This window comes from Ips typographus, linkage group LG3 (assembly GCF_016097725.1).
Source record: "Ips typographus isolate SLU linkage group LG3, UJ_Ityp_2.0, whole genome shotgun sequence".
Taxonomy (NCBI): domain Eukaryota; kingdom Metazoa; phylum Arthropoda; class Insecta; order Coleoptera; family Curculionidae; genus Ips; species Ips typographus.
In genome coordinates, this window is record NC_138424.1 from 15,113,971 (window position 1) to 15,132,189 (window position 18,219).

The 18,219-nt window shown below is 34.9% G+C and overlaps 1 protein-coding gene across 1 annotated transcript; it reads right to left on the reverse strand.

Moving 5' to 3' along the window:
• Positions 1 to 6,685: 6,685 nt before the first annotated feature.
• LOC145727320 (uncharacterized) lies at positions 6,686 to 13,818 on the reverse strand. Its single transcript, XM_081976869.1, has 2 exons — positions 6,870 to 13,818; positions 6,686 to 6,835 (listed from the first exon to the last, which is right to left on the reverse strand). Exon 1 carries the CDS (start codon positions 8,653 to 8,655, stop codon positions 7,453 to 7,455), a length of 1,203 nt encoding a protein of 400 aa, XP_081832995.1. The 5' UTR covers positions 8,656 to 13,818; the 3' UTR covers positions 6,686 to 6,835; positions 6,870 to 7,452.
• Between the last annotated feature and the right edge of the window lie 4,401 nt (positions 13,819 to 18,219).

Consider the following 18,219-nt stretch of genomic DNA (forward strand, 5'->3'; position numbering starts at 1 on the left):
GTCAAGCGGCTACGTGGTTAACTTATTTTGCACTACTGAACATGACTAGAACTTGACCCCATTAGGTCTTTTTTGGACTTTAACCGATTTTTCACACTTGTCTTCGACTTGACGACGTTTCAGTTTTGACTGCCCGTTTCTGACTGACTGTTTGCCAAAATGGTGTGAATATTTATACTACGAAATTTACATCATTCTGTGAGCAGGAATGCGACAGGTCAAAAGGTGGAATTTCAAAAACATGTCGCCGGATGCAATAAAATAATATTAATTTTTTTCCTGCAGCTCCAGGCAATAAATCATTTTTGCTTGGGGTCAAAAAGGTGAGAATTTGTGGCGACAGTATGACTTGGAAAAATTCCTTTCTTTGTAAACACCTACTAATAGAAATATATCCCCGCTTCTGGATTAACGACGCTGGCCAATTAAATCTCTTAGAGGTTTGGCTTAGGATTTGAAGTCAGATTTTTCTTTCAAACTAGTCTTTCATTTAAGTGTTGTGTCTAGTAGTGTTCAGATGTGCCTCAAACTAATTCCGTAAGTTTTAATTTAATTTTGATTACAATTTTGACTTTGAAAAATAAACAAAAAAAAATTGCTATTATTTTCCCGGGGCATCACAGGTGTACTAATATTCATTCACAGTGGTGTACGAAGCTTCATTAAAATAAAACTGCCAATCTGAATACTTTCTCTCTCTTTTGAAGTTATTTCTATTTTTAACACTTCTTCCTTCTTCTTCTATTGTCGTATCTGATTAGAGACGTTGGCTATCATGATCACTATGCGAATCTTATTAGCTGCGCATCGAAACAGTATAGTAAATGTTGCTCCAAACTCCACCTGGCTGTGGTTCTCTCGTTGTAGTATGAACATACGGCCGTTGATAAGTTCGTATAGGGTTTGAAATCAAACAAACCGGCGGATTGACAGCTGTCGTGTAATAATGGTTTGCAACGTTATCTAAGACATACGGTTTTAGTGACAATTGCCATCCATAAGCGATCTGACCATAACAATTATTGAACACCCGTTACTTTCGCCTATGTAAATTTGAAACCCAGAGTTCAAATTTGCTAACACAATCTACAATATTAACTGTCGTGATTCGTGGAAACATAGGCATTCACCATCTTAAGAAGTATAGTTTACTCCATTTTAGAAACCACAGTGGTTCTGGTAGATGGCGTGGCTGTGCAGTTGGTACTACAGTGACTTTATACAAAAACATGTCGTCTCACTTTTGATTGGTCGGGTTGATTTCAGCTCAAAGATGGCGGCGAACCGCTGATAAAAATAAATTCTATGTTGTTTTATTCGCCCTGAAGGTAAAAAACGGTGTTAATTCAATCAATCAATTGTAGTTTGGTTGTGGAGCGACAAAGAGGGAAAAGAGGTAAGAGAAACTTTATAATGTGTGACTGTGACTATACTTAGTGCAAATATACTGAGATACTTTTAAAATACATTAACAAACCGGCCAAGCTGTGGTAAGATTAAATAAGATTTTTAATAAAGGTCTTTTCCGGAGATCCACCACTCTCGCTCATGCTATTTGTTAAAACAAATTACTTAGAAACTCGTTTTTCCGAATTTTTCCGGAAAAATTAAATACACTAGGGATATTACCCCCGAATATTACAACATCAGATGACGTCTTAATAAACCAAAGTTTACCAGAATATGAGGTCATTTTCACGACAGCTTACTGCTTGGGAAAATACTCTAAATTTCTACTTTTCACAGAAGCATGATTCCAGGCTCACATCTTATTCTTCGGAAAAATTCTTCTTTGTTGGTAATTATTTCTATCCTTGCAGCTTTCTTTTCATAGCGTCTGACAGCGTTAATCCTCGTCACCGTATAGAAGAGTAGAGTGAATAACAATTTTTTAAAGGATAAATTAGTAGGGGCTTTTCTCTTAGTGTTTTAATTTAAATATTAAGTATAGTCATATAGAATGTAGTATTAGTGCCTTTCTTTCTCCATAATCGGCGTTGTTACCCCCTTAAGCACCACCTTCTTAAATTCAGTTTCATCAGAACATGGGCTTCACTGTTTAATCCTTTATAAAAAGATAGCTAGTGAACTAAGTTGCTATTTGAGCTCCTGAAGATGGGCATTTATATGCCCGAAACCGGTTGAGAAGGACTTAATTGACGGCTGAAATAAAAATATTATGGTGACTACTGTGTGTCTGTTATTACTTCCCTTTGGTATTCATACAACTCTACTGAGAGAAAAGAGACTTCTACTTCTCTTTAAAAACCTTTAATTAATTTTCGATTATTTAGTTAAAATCTTATTAATAAGTCGATTTTATTGAGGAACTACTGCAAATCACTTCCTAAAATCCTTATATTTAAAAAAACTTTTCATCCGTGTGATATGGGCGCATAAACTAGATCTGATGGTAAAATATTTTTCACAATATTTACATTTAAATTACTTTTCACCGGTGTGAATCCTAATATGAGATATTAAATGAGTAGCTTGTGTAAAACATTTGTCACAGTATTTACATTTAAAAGGTTTTTCACCGGTGTGACTCCTAATATGTCTACTTAAATTATATTTCTTCATAAAACATTTGTCACAATATTGTTACGGTCTGGGCCTACTATGCTCGATACTTCTTAACGAGCGCTCGCTTCGGGATGAAACCGATGCGCCGCAATATCTGGCCGGGCGCGTATTAAAGTAGGCCACAGTTAGGAACCGCCGCCTGGAAGATTCTTGAATGGTCAAGGCAACCCGCGAAGCGTTTCGCGGTCATTCTAGAACGTGGTTTGCGAATATAAAAGAAGCGGCGTCGTCGACGACGGAGAGTAGAGTAGTAGTGAATTTGGGAACGCGGTAAAGTTTAAATAGTGGAATAGTTGTGGAATTGTAGTAGTGTTTTTAATAGCTGAGTTAATTATTGTACGGAGTGTTTTGGTGTAAATAAAGTTATTAATTGTTGAGTTAAACTGACTTTGTGTGAACCCACGGGAAAATCGTAACAATTGGTGTCAGAAGTGCGATCAGACTTTAGTGCGACGTGAATTGGAACTAAACTTCGGGTTAAAGACTTGTGTTCAGAACCGGACTAGAGATTTTCGGAACAGTGGTGTGTTAAATTTATTTTATGCCAATAACAAGACGTCAAAGTGCAAACATGGAGGCCCAATTTGCAGCTATTATGGCAATGCTTAAACAAGACAAGGAAGAACAAAAAAGGATTCGACAACAAGACAAGGAAGAACAAGAAAGGATTCGACAACAAGAGAAGGAAGAACAAGTAAGGATTCGACAACAAGAGAAGGAAGAACAAGAAAGGATTCGACAACAAGAGAAGGAAGAACAAGAAAGGATTCGACAACAACAAGAAAGAATGCTACAACAAGATATAGAAATGCGTCAAGAAGATAGAGAGCGGCAAGAAAAACGTAACGTAGAAATATTGAACGTTCTAGCACGGAACAAGACAGAAATCCAAGAGTATGTATCCGATAGTCTCAAAAAGATGGAGTATGACGTTCAGGTAAAATTAAATGATGCTCGGGAGGACATTAACAAAATTCAGAATGATGTTCGGGAGGACATTAATAAAATTCAGAATAATGTCGAGATAAAGCTACGCGACTTTGAGCGGAAAATTGACAGCAGAAGAGCCAGCTCTACAGTGATCACCGGAAACAAGATCAAGCCTCCCACATACGACGGTCAAACTTCATGGGCAACGTACCAACTCCAATTTGAGGCCGCTGCAAATGCAAATCGATGGAGTAACGAGGAAATGGCTGTAGCACTGGTGGTGGCATTACGAGGACCTGCATTGGAGCTGTTACAGACTCTGCCTATCGCCCAACAAAGCAACTATGACGCATTAGTAGCTGCATTAGAACGACGTTATGGGGATCAGCATAGGAAAGGAGTGTACCAAACACAATTAAAGGCAAGACTGCAGAAAACTGGTGAAAATTTACAAGAGTTTGAGGCCGAAATTCGTCGCCTTGTGCATCTGGCTTACCCAGCCGTCCCGGATGAAATCCAAGAAGAACTCGTGGCACAGGTATTTTGTAGATGGGATTCGAGATCTGGAAGTAAAGAAAATGCTGAAGATGTTCAAAGGAAGCAACAGCAGCGAATTACTGGTTCGAGCGCTGGAAGTTGAAGCTGCGTGCAATGATTTAAAGCCAAGGATCAGGGCCGTGACTATTCAAGAGGAAAGAGAACCGCCAGCCGATCATCTTGCTACATCAATAAATAAAATTGAATCAATGGTCGGCCAATTAGTGCAACAAATGGCAGCATCAGCAAATGGCCAGTCCAGACAGTTAGAACGGTCACGTCCGATCACTAGAGTGGAATGTTATCGATGTGGACGCAAAGGACACTATAGAAGGAATTGCAGACAGTGGTCTTGTTCTCCAAACCCACAGTGCCGACGAAATCAGGACATTAGAACAAATCACCGGAACTCTTCTGTTAAAAGAAACATTACATGTTATATTTGTGGACGTAAAGGACATTACCAATGGAATTGCAGACAGCAGTCTCGTTTACCGACACCGCAGAACTGGCGTAACCAGGAGCAGGAAATGAAGAATCCGGAAAGACATTTACCGCGATATGTAGAGGATCGTCAAGCTTTGGATAGTGACTTAAGGTATCGGAAAGGACAAATTCATAATGGTTGGACGATTGGTCAAATCGCGATGGTGACAGATAAAGAGGCTACAAAAAGAATGAAGAGCTGCGTTTCTAAGGAGGACATAATAAAAGGACAGCGCTCAGACTCTGATTTGAAAGTAATCAGAAGATGGTTGGAGAAGGATTTGAAACCGGATTGGCAACAGATTTCCAGATATGGACCAACAGTAAGGGGTTACTGGTTGCAGTGGAATTCGCTTCGACTGCGAGATGACTTAATTACTCGCAAATGGGAAAGTCCAAACGGAAAACGCTTTGTTTACCAAACAATAGTGCCCAATTCCTGCAAAGAGAATGTGCTGAGAGAACTACATGACAGTCGCGGAGGAGGACACTTTGGAGTAAACCAGACTTTGGCTAGAATAAAAGATCGGTTTTACTGGATTAACTTCAGAAAGGACGTTGAGGAATGGTGTAAACGGTGTGACCAGTGTTCGTTACAAAAGGGATCCATCACAATTCGGGAACTTGAGAGAGAGAAGATGAAACCAAACAACGACCGTATGAAGATGACACTGGACCACAGACCAACTGGTGGCAATTATAAGAAAGGTGATGCTGTGTGGATGTTTCAACCCAGGAGGAGCAAAGGATTAAGTCAAAGATGGCAACGACACTGGGAGGGACCTTACAATGTGGTAAAAAGGTTAAACGACGTCGCCTACAGAGTTCAACGCAGCCCCAAAGGCAAGATGAAAATTGTCCATCTGGACAGACTCAAGAAATACCAGGGATTAGATGAAGCGAATCGGGACGATCAGCTTTAAGAGGGGGGCAGTGTTACGGTCTGGGCCTACTATGCTCGATACTTCTTAACGAGCGCTCGCTTCGGGATGAAACCGATGCGCCGCAATATCTGGCCGGGCGCGTATTAAAGTAGGCCAAAGTTAGGAACCGCCGCCTGGAAGATTCTTGAATGGTCAAGGCAACCCGCGAAGCGTTTCGCGGTCATTCTAGAACGTGGTTTGCGAATATAAAAGAAGCGGCGTCGTCGACGACGGAGAGTAGAGTAGTAGTGAATTTGGGAACGCGGTAAAGTTTAAATAGTGGAATAGTTGTGGAATTGTAGTAGTGTTTTTAATAGCTGAGTTAATTATTGTACGGAGTGTTTTGGTGTAAATAAAGTTATTAATTGTTGAGTTAAACTGACTTTGTGTGAACCCACGGGAAAATCGTAACAATATTTACATTTAAGACGGTTTTTAGCACTTTTTGCAATACATTTTAGCCGTGTGTCGCATTTATAGGGTTTTCGACGGTTATGTATCTTTAAGTGCTTTATAAGAAAACTTTTATCTAAAAAAAACTTTCCACCCTCATGGCATCCATACCGTTGGCCGTCTGAGTTAGTTGTCAAATGGTTGTTGAGGTTAGAGTGTGAATTAAAACCTATATTACAGTACTTGCAATAATATTTCAACTTTTCAAGAATATTGTCTGAATCAAGGATTTTAAGATGACCGTTAATATCAGCAGTATGTTGTTTTTGTTGTTCACATTCATTGTGATGTATTGAACGTAAATTTGAGTCTGAACTGTTAAAATTAATTTGCGAAGCAACAATTTCTCTGGAACAACTCTTTTGGTGATTCTCAGATTCGTTCAAGTTGTATAATTCCAAAAAACATGGTTCACATTCGTATTCAGGTTCCGGTTCATCGTCCATGTTATGTTCAATTACATGGATTACAATGGCAAGTTTAGTGTCAAGTTGTCGACGACACCTCTCGCAGAAATACTTGCATGTTTCTTGGTGTTGGTGGAATTTTACTTCGCGAAGTTCATCAAAACACTCATTACAAGTTAAACATTTGTAATAAGATTCCTTTCCTTTATGACCAACCACTTGTTCAGTCAGCAAACTGTTCCTAAAAAAAATCTAGATTATTATGAATACTCAACTCAAAAACACGCAATATTATTTTGTTTACTATCACTGCTACAAATTCCATATACCACAGTAATTTGAATAAGGATGTAGAAAAGCTAATTTATGTTGTCTACAAAATGTATATTTTTTAATGTATCCATGTTTACATAGATTGACATGAATTAAGAAAATCATTTTTTAAGTAAGAACCATTTTGTAAAATGTAAAAAATAGTTATTTGTTTTACAAGGCGAAAAAGTAGCCCATTTACTGCCGCAGCGCTATTCATTGCCGAGTCGAAGACGAGGCCATGAAGAAAGATGAGGAAGTAAATGTGCATTTTCGCCGAGTCAAACACATAATTTTTTCGCCGATTATTGTCAATCAGAATAACTTTTTATATTTAAGTAGTAATACACCTCTCCTATTTCTAATAATGAAAACTGTCCACCTATGATGTATATACAACAATAATTATACCTGTTTGGTTGCTATGATTATGATCTTAAATAGACATCTTAAATAAGCCAAAATTGACCGGTGTGACTCCTAATATGAGTTTTTAAACTGACAGCTTGTGTAAAACATTTGTCACAATATTTACATTTAAAGGGCTTTTCACCAGTGTGGGTTTTAATATGGTTGCTAAAAGCACCTTGAGTCGTAAAACATTTGTCACAATATTTACATTTAAAAGGTTTTTCACAGGTGTGACTCCTAATATGTCTGTCTTTAGTTAAAATCTTATTAATAAGTCGATTTTATTGAGGAACTACTGCAAATCACTTCCTAAAATCCTTATATTTAAAAAAACTTTTCATCCGTGTGATATGGGCGCATAAACTAGATCTGATGGTAAAATATTTTTCACAATATTTACATTTAAATTACTTTTCACCGGTGTGAATCCTAATATGAGATTTTAAATGACTAGCTCGTATAAAACATTTGTCACAATATTTACATTTAAAAGGTTTTTCACCGGTGTGAATCATAATATGGGTTTTTAAATTAACAGCTTGTGTAAAACATTTGTCACAATATTTACATTTAAAAGGTTTTTCACCGGTGTGACTCCTAATATGAGTTTTTAAACTGACAGCTTGTGTAAAACATTTGTCACAATATTTACATTTAAAAGGTTTTTCACCGGTGTGAACCATAATATGGGTTTTTAAATTAACAGCTTGTGTAAAACATTTGTCACAATATTTACATTTAAAAGGTTTTTCACCGGTGTGACTCCTAATATGAGTTTTTAAACTGACAGCTTGTGTAAAACATTTGTCACAATATTTACATTTAAAGGCCTTCTCACCAGTGTGGGTTTTAATATGGTTGCTAAAAGCACCTTTAGTCGTAAAACATTTGTCACAATATTTACATTTAAAAGGTTTTTCACCGGTGTGAATCCTAAGATGACTACTCAAGTTACATGAAACTGTAAAACATTTGTCACAATATTTACATTTAAAAGGTTTTTCACCGGTGTGACTCCTAATATGAGTTTTTAAACTGACAGCTTGTGTAAAACATTTGTCACAATATTTACATTTAAGACGGTTTTTTGCACTTTTTGCAATACATTTTAGCCGTGTGTCGCATTTATAGGGTTTTCGGCGGTTATGTATCTCTAAGTGCTTTATAAGAAAACTTTTATCTAAAAAAAATTTTCCACACTCATGGCATCCATACTGTTGGCCGTCTGAGTTAGTTGTCAAATGGTTGTTGAGGTTAGACTGTGAATGAAAACCTATATTACAGTACTTGCAATAATATTTCAACTTTTCAAGAATATTGTCTGAATCAAAGATTTTAAGATGACCGTTAATATCAGCAGTATGTTGTTTATGTTGTTCACATTCACTGTGATGTATTGAACGTAAATTTGAGTCTGAACTGTTCAAATTAATTTGCGAAGCAACAATTTCTCTGGAACAACTCTTTTGGTGATTCTCAGATTCGTTCAAGTTGTATAATTCCAAAAAACATGGTTCACATTCGTATTCAGGTTCCGGTTCATTGTCCATGTTATGTTCAATTACATGGATCACATTGGCAAGTTTAGTGTCAAGTTGTCGACGACACATCTCGCAGAAATACTTGCATGTTGGTTGGTGTTGGTGGAATATTACTTCGCGCAGATCATCAAAACACTCTTTACAAGTTAAACATTTGTAATAAGATTCCTTTCCTTTAAGACCAACCAGTTTTTCAGTCAGCAAACTGTTCCTAAAAAAAATCTAGATTATTATGAATTATCAACTCAAAAACACGCAATATTATTTTGTTTACTATCACTGCTACAAATTCCATATACCACAGTAAATTGAATAAGGATGTAGAAAAGCTAATTTATGTTGTCTACAAAATGTATATTTTTTAATGTATCCATGTTTACATAGATTGACATGAATTAAGGAAATCATTTTTTAAGTAAGAACCATTTTGTGAAATGTAAAAATAGCTATTTATGTAACCAGTTACGAAAAGATCAATTTTGTGTAACGAATGAATGTTTGTAGGGCGAGCGCAGCGAAGTCCTACAATGGGCCTATCCCACATATCATAAATTTTTGTTTTAATGACTGGAATCGAAAGAATAGGATCAAAAAACTAATTTTTCATATTCTTGAAGAAAAAATTATGGTCGTAAATGTTCCTACATTAGTTTGAATTTGTCCATTAAATTTAAAAGATCTGTTTTGGCGCCCATGTGACGTACGTAATTCTGGGCGATTTTATTGGCTGTTGCACGCCATCTGTTTCACTTCTTGTCGCTGATTGGTTGATAGTGTATGTAGTACGTCACCGGCGGCGGGCGTTTTAAACATGAGATTAATGTAGTTTTTATCATCATTTTTTTTCTATTTAGACTTAATATTTTTGAAAACAAAAAAATACGGGTATAACATTTTCAATCCGTCTTTGTAGTTATGAAATAAAAAAAAATTGTGGGACAGGCCCATTTGAATGAGTTACACAATAAGACATTTTCGAAACGTGTTGCATACATAATTTTTTCTAATTTTGACCAAAAAGCGGTAAAAACCATCTTTTAAAGTGATATACAGGGTGGACCATAAGTAATGGGACATAGAGCTACAGCATATTCCTGACATCAAAATAATACGATTTAGCGAAATTGTTCTATACCGAAAATTAATATTAAGAAAGATACAGGGTGTGAAAGTTGAAATTTTATTTTTGTTTTTTTATCATATCTTCACGGTCCTTTGATATAAATTACTGAAAGTTGGTATAAAGGGGTTTTGGCAGGCGCTAAATACGATGCTTTCATTTGTTTTGTAGTAGCTGATAGGGGGCGCTAGCTGCAACCATATCCGTTCCTTCAAGAGACTCTAACTTTTTTTTACGGAACTGAAACGACCATATGCTCTCAAAACATGATTCTAAGATGTTTTCTATGTAAAAAAGGTATACTTGTTGTAAGTCTTAAAAGTTGACTGTTTTCGAGTTATTTAATGTTTTATTATTGCATGCATTGTCGTATGTTAATACGATATGTGCTGTATACCCTTAAGTTACACACATAACAGTTTCTGTATGTAAATTTGACCGTTTAAAAAATGTTTGTAAACTTTAAAATAAAGCTAGTTGTTATGAACGCCCTTTTTGTTTTTGTATCAAATCCTAATTAGAATTTAAAAAAAAATAGTAATTAAAATCTGCTGTACATGTAAATGCATGCAATAATAAAAGATTAAATAACTCGAAAACGGTCGACTTTTAAGACTTACAACAAGTATACCTTTTTTACGTAGAAAACATCTTAGAATCATATTTTGAAGTCATATGGCCGTTTCAGTTCCGTAAAAAAAAGTTTGAGCCTCTTGAAGGGACAGAGATGGTTACCGCTAGCGCCCCCTATCAGCTACTACAAAACAAATGAAAGCATCGTATTTTCCGTCTGCCAAAACCCCTTTATACCAACTTTCAGTAATTTATATCAAAAGACCGTGAAGATATGACAAAAAAGCTAAAATAAAATTTCAACTTTCACACCCTGTATCTTTCTTAATATTAATTTTCGGTATAGAACAATTTCGCTAAATCGTATTATTTTGATGTCAGGAATATGCTGTAGCTCTATGTCCCATTACTTATGGTCCACCCTGTATATAAACAATCTTTATTTTCCAACAAGAAAAAATGGCTATCGACCATTACGGTCTTTCTGCCTACGTATACATGTTTTTTAATATGTACAGGTAATCTTATTTCTAATTAATATATACAAATTATACATTGAGAAAAAAAAAGTTCTAATTAAAATGTTCTAACAGGGTGAGAGCCGGGAAAAGATAACGGGATTGTCTAGTCTGTCTGGTTATGCATAGTGGATTTACAACTGTCAAGTTGTTTGGGTTATTTTTCCACTTGGTTTGTAGTTGTATGAGTCTGTCAGTTATTTTAGTCATGTTCGTACGTTCGTAGAGAAGTTGGTTGGATGGGTTGTGTAGTGGGTTTGCAGGATGTCGTATTTTTGTTATTAGTCTTAGAGCAATCTGTTCAGTAATTTGTGTATATTTTTTAGTCTCCGTAGCGTTTGCTGTAAGTAAGTGTCCGTAGTCCAGGACCGGTCAACAGATGGATTTGTATATTTGAGTTGCCGTTTTTGTACTGATGCCTTTGTTTTTGTATGTTAGTGACCTAAAGTGTTTTGTTCTTTTAATGATTTCAGTCCGGACATTTTTAAGGTGTTTTGTGAATTTTAGTTTTTGGTCCAGTGTTATCCCTAAGTATTTTACGTCTTGTTTGGGATCAGTTGTGTGTCCGTCTGCGGTTATGTTTGGTGAGTCGTTTTTTATTTGATGGTTCAGTAATAAAAGCTGGTTTTTAGTTGCGTTAGGCGTTAGTATCCATCTGTAGAACCATGTCATGGTGTCGTCAGTAAGTGATTGTAGTTTTGAAACTGCTTTTGTTGTAGTTTTGTCGTGAACAATAAGTGCAGTGTCGTCTGCGTATTGTAATATGTATGCTGTTTCGTCAATATGATTTTTGTCTTGCTTGTTATGGTTGTATATGTCATGGCAGTACAGATTATAAAGTACAGGTGAAAGAGGTGAGCCTTGCGGTAATCCCTGCTCAGGGCTGAAGGAAAAGGAGATTTTGTTGTCTATTCGAACGTGCAGTTGTCTGTTTTCCAGTAAGTTTCTGATAGTGTAAAGTAAGTATTTTGGTGTGTTAAGTCTATGTAGTTTGTAGAGTAGTCCCTTATGCCAAACACTGTCGAAAGCTTTGTTTATGTCCATGAATAGACATGCTGTTTTAATGTTGTTGAGGTGTGTTGTTTGTATGTTGTTGGTTTTTAAAGTGATTTTACACAAATATTCACTTTCATAGCACCTTGTATAAACAGTGACAACGAAATGTTATGATGGATGTCGCCCATATGTTTCTACGGAAATGCATAAAACAGGGAGTGATGAAATGAACTTTTTCTAGTTTTGGCATATAAAGTGACACTTTTCAAAACTGATTAGAGTGATAAAACGGTTTACTTTATGTAGAAAGTTAAGTTAGTAAGAAAAGTTAATTTCATCACTCCCTGTTTTTATGCATTTCCGTAGAAACATATGGGCGACATCCATCATAACATGTCGTTGTCACTCTTTATACAAGGTGCTATGAAAGTGAATATTTGTGTTAAATCACTTTAAAAGATGGTTTTTACCGCTTTTTGGTCAAAATTAAAAAAAATTATGTATGCAACACGTTTCGAAAATGTCTTATTGTGTAACTCATTCAAATTGTAGGACCTCGCAGCGCTCGCCCTACAAACATTCATTCGTTACACAAAATCGATCTTTTCGTAACTGGTTACATAAATAGCTATTTCATAACTAGTTACATAAAGTAAAACGTTTTGTCACTCTAATCAGTTTTGAAAAGTGTCACTTTATATGCCAAAATTAAAAAAAATATATTTTATAACACAAATTAGATTAAAAACTAAGATATAATATTTTTTCACTTTTCAACATAGTCGCCATCAACTTTAAAGCATTTGTCAAGCTGGAGCACCAGATTTTAGATTCCTTTATCATAAAACCGACTAAACCATTTTCCAGTTCGTAATTGATTCAGCTATAGGTATGTTCGCAGAGGCAATCCCTGACTGGTTTCCAACTCAGAAACCGTAAATGTCAAGTTTCATTGGTTGAATGCTCACGTGACTATTATGTTTTCTGGTTTGTGGCCAATAGATGTACCTATTTCTCCGATTACTAGTTGGAAATTATGTCTGCGAACAGACCTCAAAACATAGAACAAGTAGGCCTATACAAATACTTGGGACACGAGATAAGTATTGGATCAAACACACGAAATAAAGCGTACAATAGGTTTAACCTGGACAGCTTATGGAAAATTAAGAACAGCTTTCCGATCCAGTCTTCCAAGGTGTTTAAAAAAAGAAGGTATTTAACCAATGCGTTCTCCCGGTTTTAACATACGGTTCAGAGACATTAATAATGATCAAGAACAACATTCAGAAAATACAAGTAATGCAAGGTAAGAAGGGGAACCAGAACAAAGTAACGATGGCCGATGGATAAAAAAAATATTAGAATGGAGACCAAAAGTGGAAAAATACAGAAAAAGAGGACGCCCACCAGCGCAACCAACTCGCTGGAAACTGGATGCTGATGGGCCAGTATGGGAGATGCTTTTGTGACAGTGATGATGATGATGTGTGCAGTAATCGACTTCATTGTGTGATCCTAGAAGATTAGATTAGAAAAGAGATGTATTGAACGTAAATTTGAGCCTGAACTGTTCAAATCGGTTAGCGGAGACATCTCTTTTGGTGATGTTCATATTCGTTCAAGTTGTAAAACTCCAAAAAACATTATTCACATTTATATTCAGGTTCCGGTTCATCTTCCATATTATGTTCAATAGAGGCAAGTTTAATGTCAAGATGTCGACGACACCTCTCGCAGAAATACTTGCATGTTGGTTGGTGTTGGTGGAGTTTTACTTCGTGAAAATCATCAAATGTCTCTTTACAAGTTAAACATTTGTAATAAGATCCCATTCCTTCATTATCAACGTCATCAATCAGCAAATTGTTCCTAAAAAAAATTAGATTATTATCAGTTTACAACAACTTGCAATTTTATTTATCATCCCTGCTACCAAATTACTACAACTTCCAAACACGACAGTAAAACAAGATTTTATCACGACATTTACGAAGATTGAATAAGGATGTAGGGAACCTAATTTGTGCCGTATACAGTTTTTATTAAGAGTTGCTACTCTTAATTTCAACTCTTACAAAGCTGGTAACACATCATTAAAATAAAACTGCCAACTGATTTTAAAGTATTTTCTATTCTCTTTAATATTTGGGGATAATAAAATAAGACTTAGAAAGTTTAACATAATTAAAAATGCTCATACATTTTGCAATACGAACGAAAACATATGTCTAAATATTATTAATGTTTTTTGACGTATTTGTAATTACATGACATGAATTACTACTTGTAACTGGTATATTCCAACTAGTGAAAAGTTATAAGATTTATACAGGGTGTTCTGGGAGGAAATGGAAATATTTTGGGAATGCGTCCAGGAGGTTAAAATAAGATAAATGAACCCATATTGAAAAGTAGTAGTCCATAAGCACGCAGTGGAGTAGTGAATGTAATATGATATATATTTGTGGAGATCGACTCTGAGTTTTGCTTTTTTTTAATTTTTTTTGTCCGATTTTAATCCGATTCTTTTGTTGTCTATTCGAACGTGCAGTTGCCAAAATATTTCCCTTTCCTCCCGAAACACCCTGTATTTCGTAGGCCCAGTACTTTCAGTTCAGAATAACTTTATTCTAAGGATAATATCTATGGAAACCGTGAAATCAGACGCTGGTATTGGTCAATTCCGTCATTTCTATAGAAATTATCCTAAGAATAAATTTATTCGGAGGTGAAAGTACCGGCCCTTAATGGAGGGTGCCACTTTTCTATCAGTAAAACCTTTTGTACAGGGTGAGAACGATAGATAGTTTCGAAAAATACAAAAAAATGTTGAATACAAAAGCTTTAGAAAATATTGAGATACATAGCTAAAAATTACTTTTGGATATACAGGGTGATTCATAGGGAGGAAAAGTGCCACCAGTAAAAATTACACTGTCTAGTTTGTCACTTTTTTTGACAAATTGACAAACATATCTTTAGTAATAACACCTTTTTCAGCCAGGTATTAACATAGAATTTAACTGCTGGTTTTTTCATAAAAGATAACATTGGTCGTAAGAAAAATTAGATGTGCAACTCTGGAGTAAACTGCTTTCGCACCATTGAACTTTGATTTTTTCGCGGGAGCAAAAGTTGCACTTTTCTCCCTAGTTGCGCAAATAACTATTTTCGTACTCGGGTGCGATAAAGTTAATTTTTCCGCATTACAAGATTAGTTACAATATATGTGTAAAATAGACTTGCAGTTTTGGTTTATATGTGTAGAACGAAAATACCATTTTTGTGTTTTTATTTTTATTCAAGCGAAGAAAAAAATACATTTCAATTAAAAAAACAATTTGATTTCTCAATTAAGAATACACTTTTAATCATCTTTGCAAACAGAGGCTTTCATTTTAGTAATTTTACTATACGTTTTTGTTCAATTTAATGAAAATTTCTCGCCACTGTTTCCTCGGACAACTGCAGTCTCGTGCGGGAAAGTACCACTTTCCGCACTTGTTCGGTAAATAACTATTTTTTTAAACAAAACCCCCTATTTTTTAAAACATTATTAAATGAGTTAAAAAAAATTAAAAATGGAATTCCAACATGGTAGTTCAAACTTGTTTTAGTCGTAAAACATTGGTTACAAAATTTACATTTTGGCACTCTTGACAATGACAGAGACAGTTAGTTCTGCCGTTAAAAGTGGATGTCAACTTAATAATGTGCTTCTAGTTCTCTCTGTTTAATACAAATAAAGAAGGATGGAACTATACTATGAGAGTATTTGGTTCGCAGAAGGAATCTCCAACTAATAATCAAAGGAATATGTCGATTACCCTTAAAATGTCAATGTCACGTGAGCATTCAACCAATAAAATGCAGCAATTTCCGATTTTCAGTTGGAAACCAGTTTGAAATTCCCTACGAACAGACCTTATGATAAAATCATTCATTAAAGTAAAACATTTGAAAAATCATGCATTAATGGGACTCATTAATAAACGATTTTGCGTTCGTTATCGTTCATTAAAAAAACTGTTATTACATGGTCGACGGATAATTACTCTAGTCTTGATATAGGATTTTAATCTAAATCCAGCTGTAAAACATTTAACACAATATTTACATTTAAATGGTCTCTCACTGGTGTGAATCTTAATATGGCTTCTTAAATTAGATGTATCTGCAAAAAAAATTTCACAATATTTACATTTAAAAGGTTTTTCACCGGTGTGACTCCTAATATGAGTTTTTAAACTGACAGCTCGTGTAAAACATTTGTTTAATTATTTACATTTAAAAGGTTTTTCACCGGTGTGACACCTAATATGAGTTTTTAAATTACCAGCTTGTGTAAAACATTTGTCACAATATTTACATTTAAAAGGTTTTTCACCGGTGTGACTCATAATATGAGTTTTTAAGCTGAAAGCTTGTGTAAAACATTTGTCACAATATTTACATTTAAAAGGTTTTTCACCGGTGTGACTCCTAATATGAGTTTTTAAACTGACAGCTTGTGTAAAACATTTGTCACAATATTTACATTTAAAAGGTTTTTCACCGGTGTGACTCCTAATATGAGTTTTTAAATGACCAGTTTGTGTAAAACATTTGTCACAATATTTACACTTAAAGGGCTTTTCACCAGTGTGGGTTTTAATATGGTTGCTTAAAGTACCTTTAGTCGTAAAACATTTGTCACAATATTTACATTTAAAAGGTTTTTCACCGGTGTGAATCCTAAGATGACTATTCAAGTTACATGAAACTGTAAAACATTTGTCACAGTATTTACATTTAAAAGGTTTTTCACCGGTGTGACACCTAATATGAGTTTTTAAATCAGCAGCTAGTGTAAAACATTTGTCACAGTATTTACATTTAAAAGGTTTTTCACCAGTGTGAATCTTAATATGGGCATTTGAGTTACTACTTTTTGCAACACGTTTTTGGCGTGTGTCGGGTTTATAGGGTTTTCGACTGTTATGTATCTTTATGTGCTTTATAAGAGAACTTTTATCTAAAAAAAACTTTCCGCACTCGTTACAGCCATACTGTTGGTCGTCTAAGTTAGTTGTCAAATGGTTGTTCAGGTTAGACTGTGAATGAAAACCTATGGTACAGTACTTGCAATAATATTTTGTTTTTTCAGGAATATTATTTGAATCAAGAATTTTAAGATGACCGTTAATTTCAGCGGTATGTTGATTTTGTTGTTCACTTTCACTGTGATGAATTGAACGTAAATTTGAATCTGTACTGTTCAAATTAGTTTGCGAAGCAACAGTTTCTCTAAGACAACTGTTTTGGTGCTGCTCATATTCGTCCAAATTGTAGAATTCCAAAAAACATTGTTGACATTCATATTCAGGTTCCGGTTCATCGTCCATATTATGTTCAATAACATGGATCACAATGGCAAGTTTAGTGTCAAGCTGTCGACGACACCTCTCGCAGAAATACTTGCATGTTGGTTGGTGTTGGTGGAATTTTACTTCGCGCAGATCTTCAAAACACTCTTTACAAGTTAAACATTTGTAATAAGATTCCTTTTCTTTATGACCAACCACTTTTTCAGTCAGCAAACTGTTCCTAAAAAAAATCTAGATTATTATAAATTCTCAACTCAAAAACACGCAATATTATTTTGTTTAATATCACTGCTACAAATTCCATATACCACAGTAAATTGAATAAGGATGTAGAAAAGCTAATTTATGTTGTCTACAAAATGTATATTTTTTAATGTATCCATGTTTACATAGATTGACATGAATTAAGAAAATCATTTTTTAAGTAAGAACCATTTTGTAAAATGTAAAAAAAAAATATTTTATAACACAAATTAGATTAAAAACTAATAATATTTTATTATTTCTATATACGTCACAATAAACGTCATTCTCAGAGCATAAAAAATGAATGTTCATATTCGTTCAAGTTGTAAAATTCCAAAAAACATTATTCACATTTATATTCAGGCTCCGGTTCATCTTCCATATTATGTTCAATAGAGGCAAGTTTAGTGTCAAGATGTCGACGACACCTCTCGCAGAAATACTTGCATGTTGGTTGGTGTTGGTGGAATTTTACTTCGTGAAAATCATCAAAAGTCTCTTTACAAGTTAAACATTTGGAATAAGATCGCATTCCTTCATTATCAAAGTCATCAATCAGCAAATTGTTCCTAAAAAAATTACATTATTATGAATTTACAACAACTTGCAATTTTATTCATCATCCCTGCTACCAAATGACTACAAATTCCAAACACGACAGTAAAACAAGATTTTATCACAACATTTACGAAGATTGAATAAGGATGTAGGAAAGCTAATTTGTGCCGTATAAAGTATTTATTAAGAGTTGCTACTCTTAATTTCAACTCTTACGAAGCTGGTAACACATCATTAAAATAAAACTGCCAAC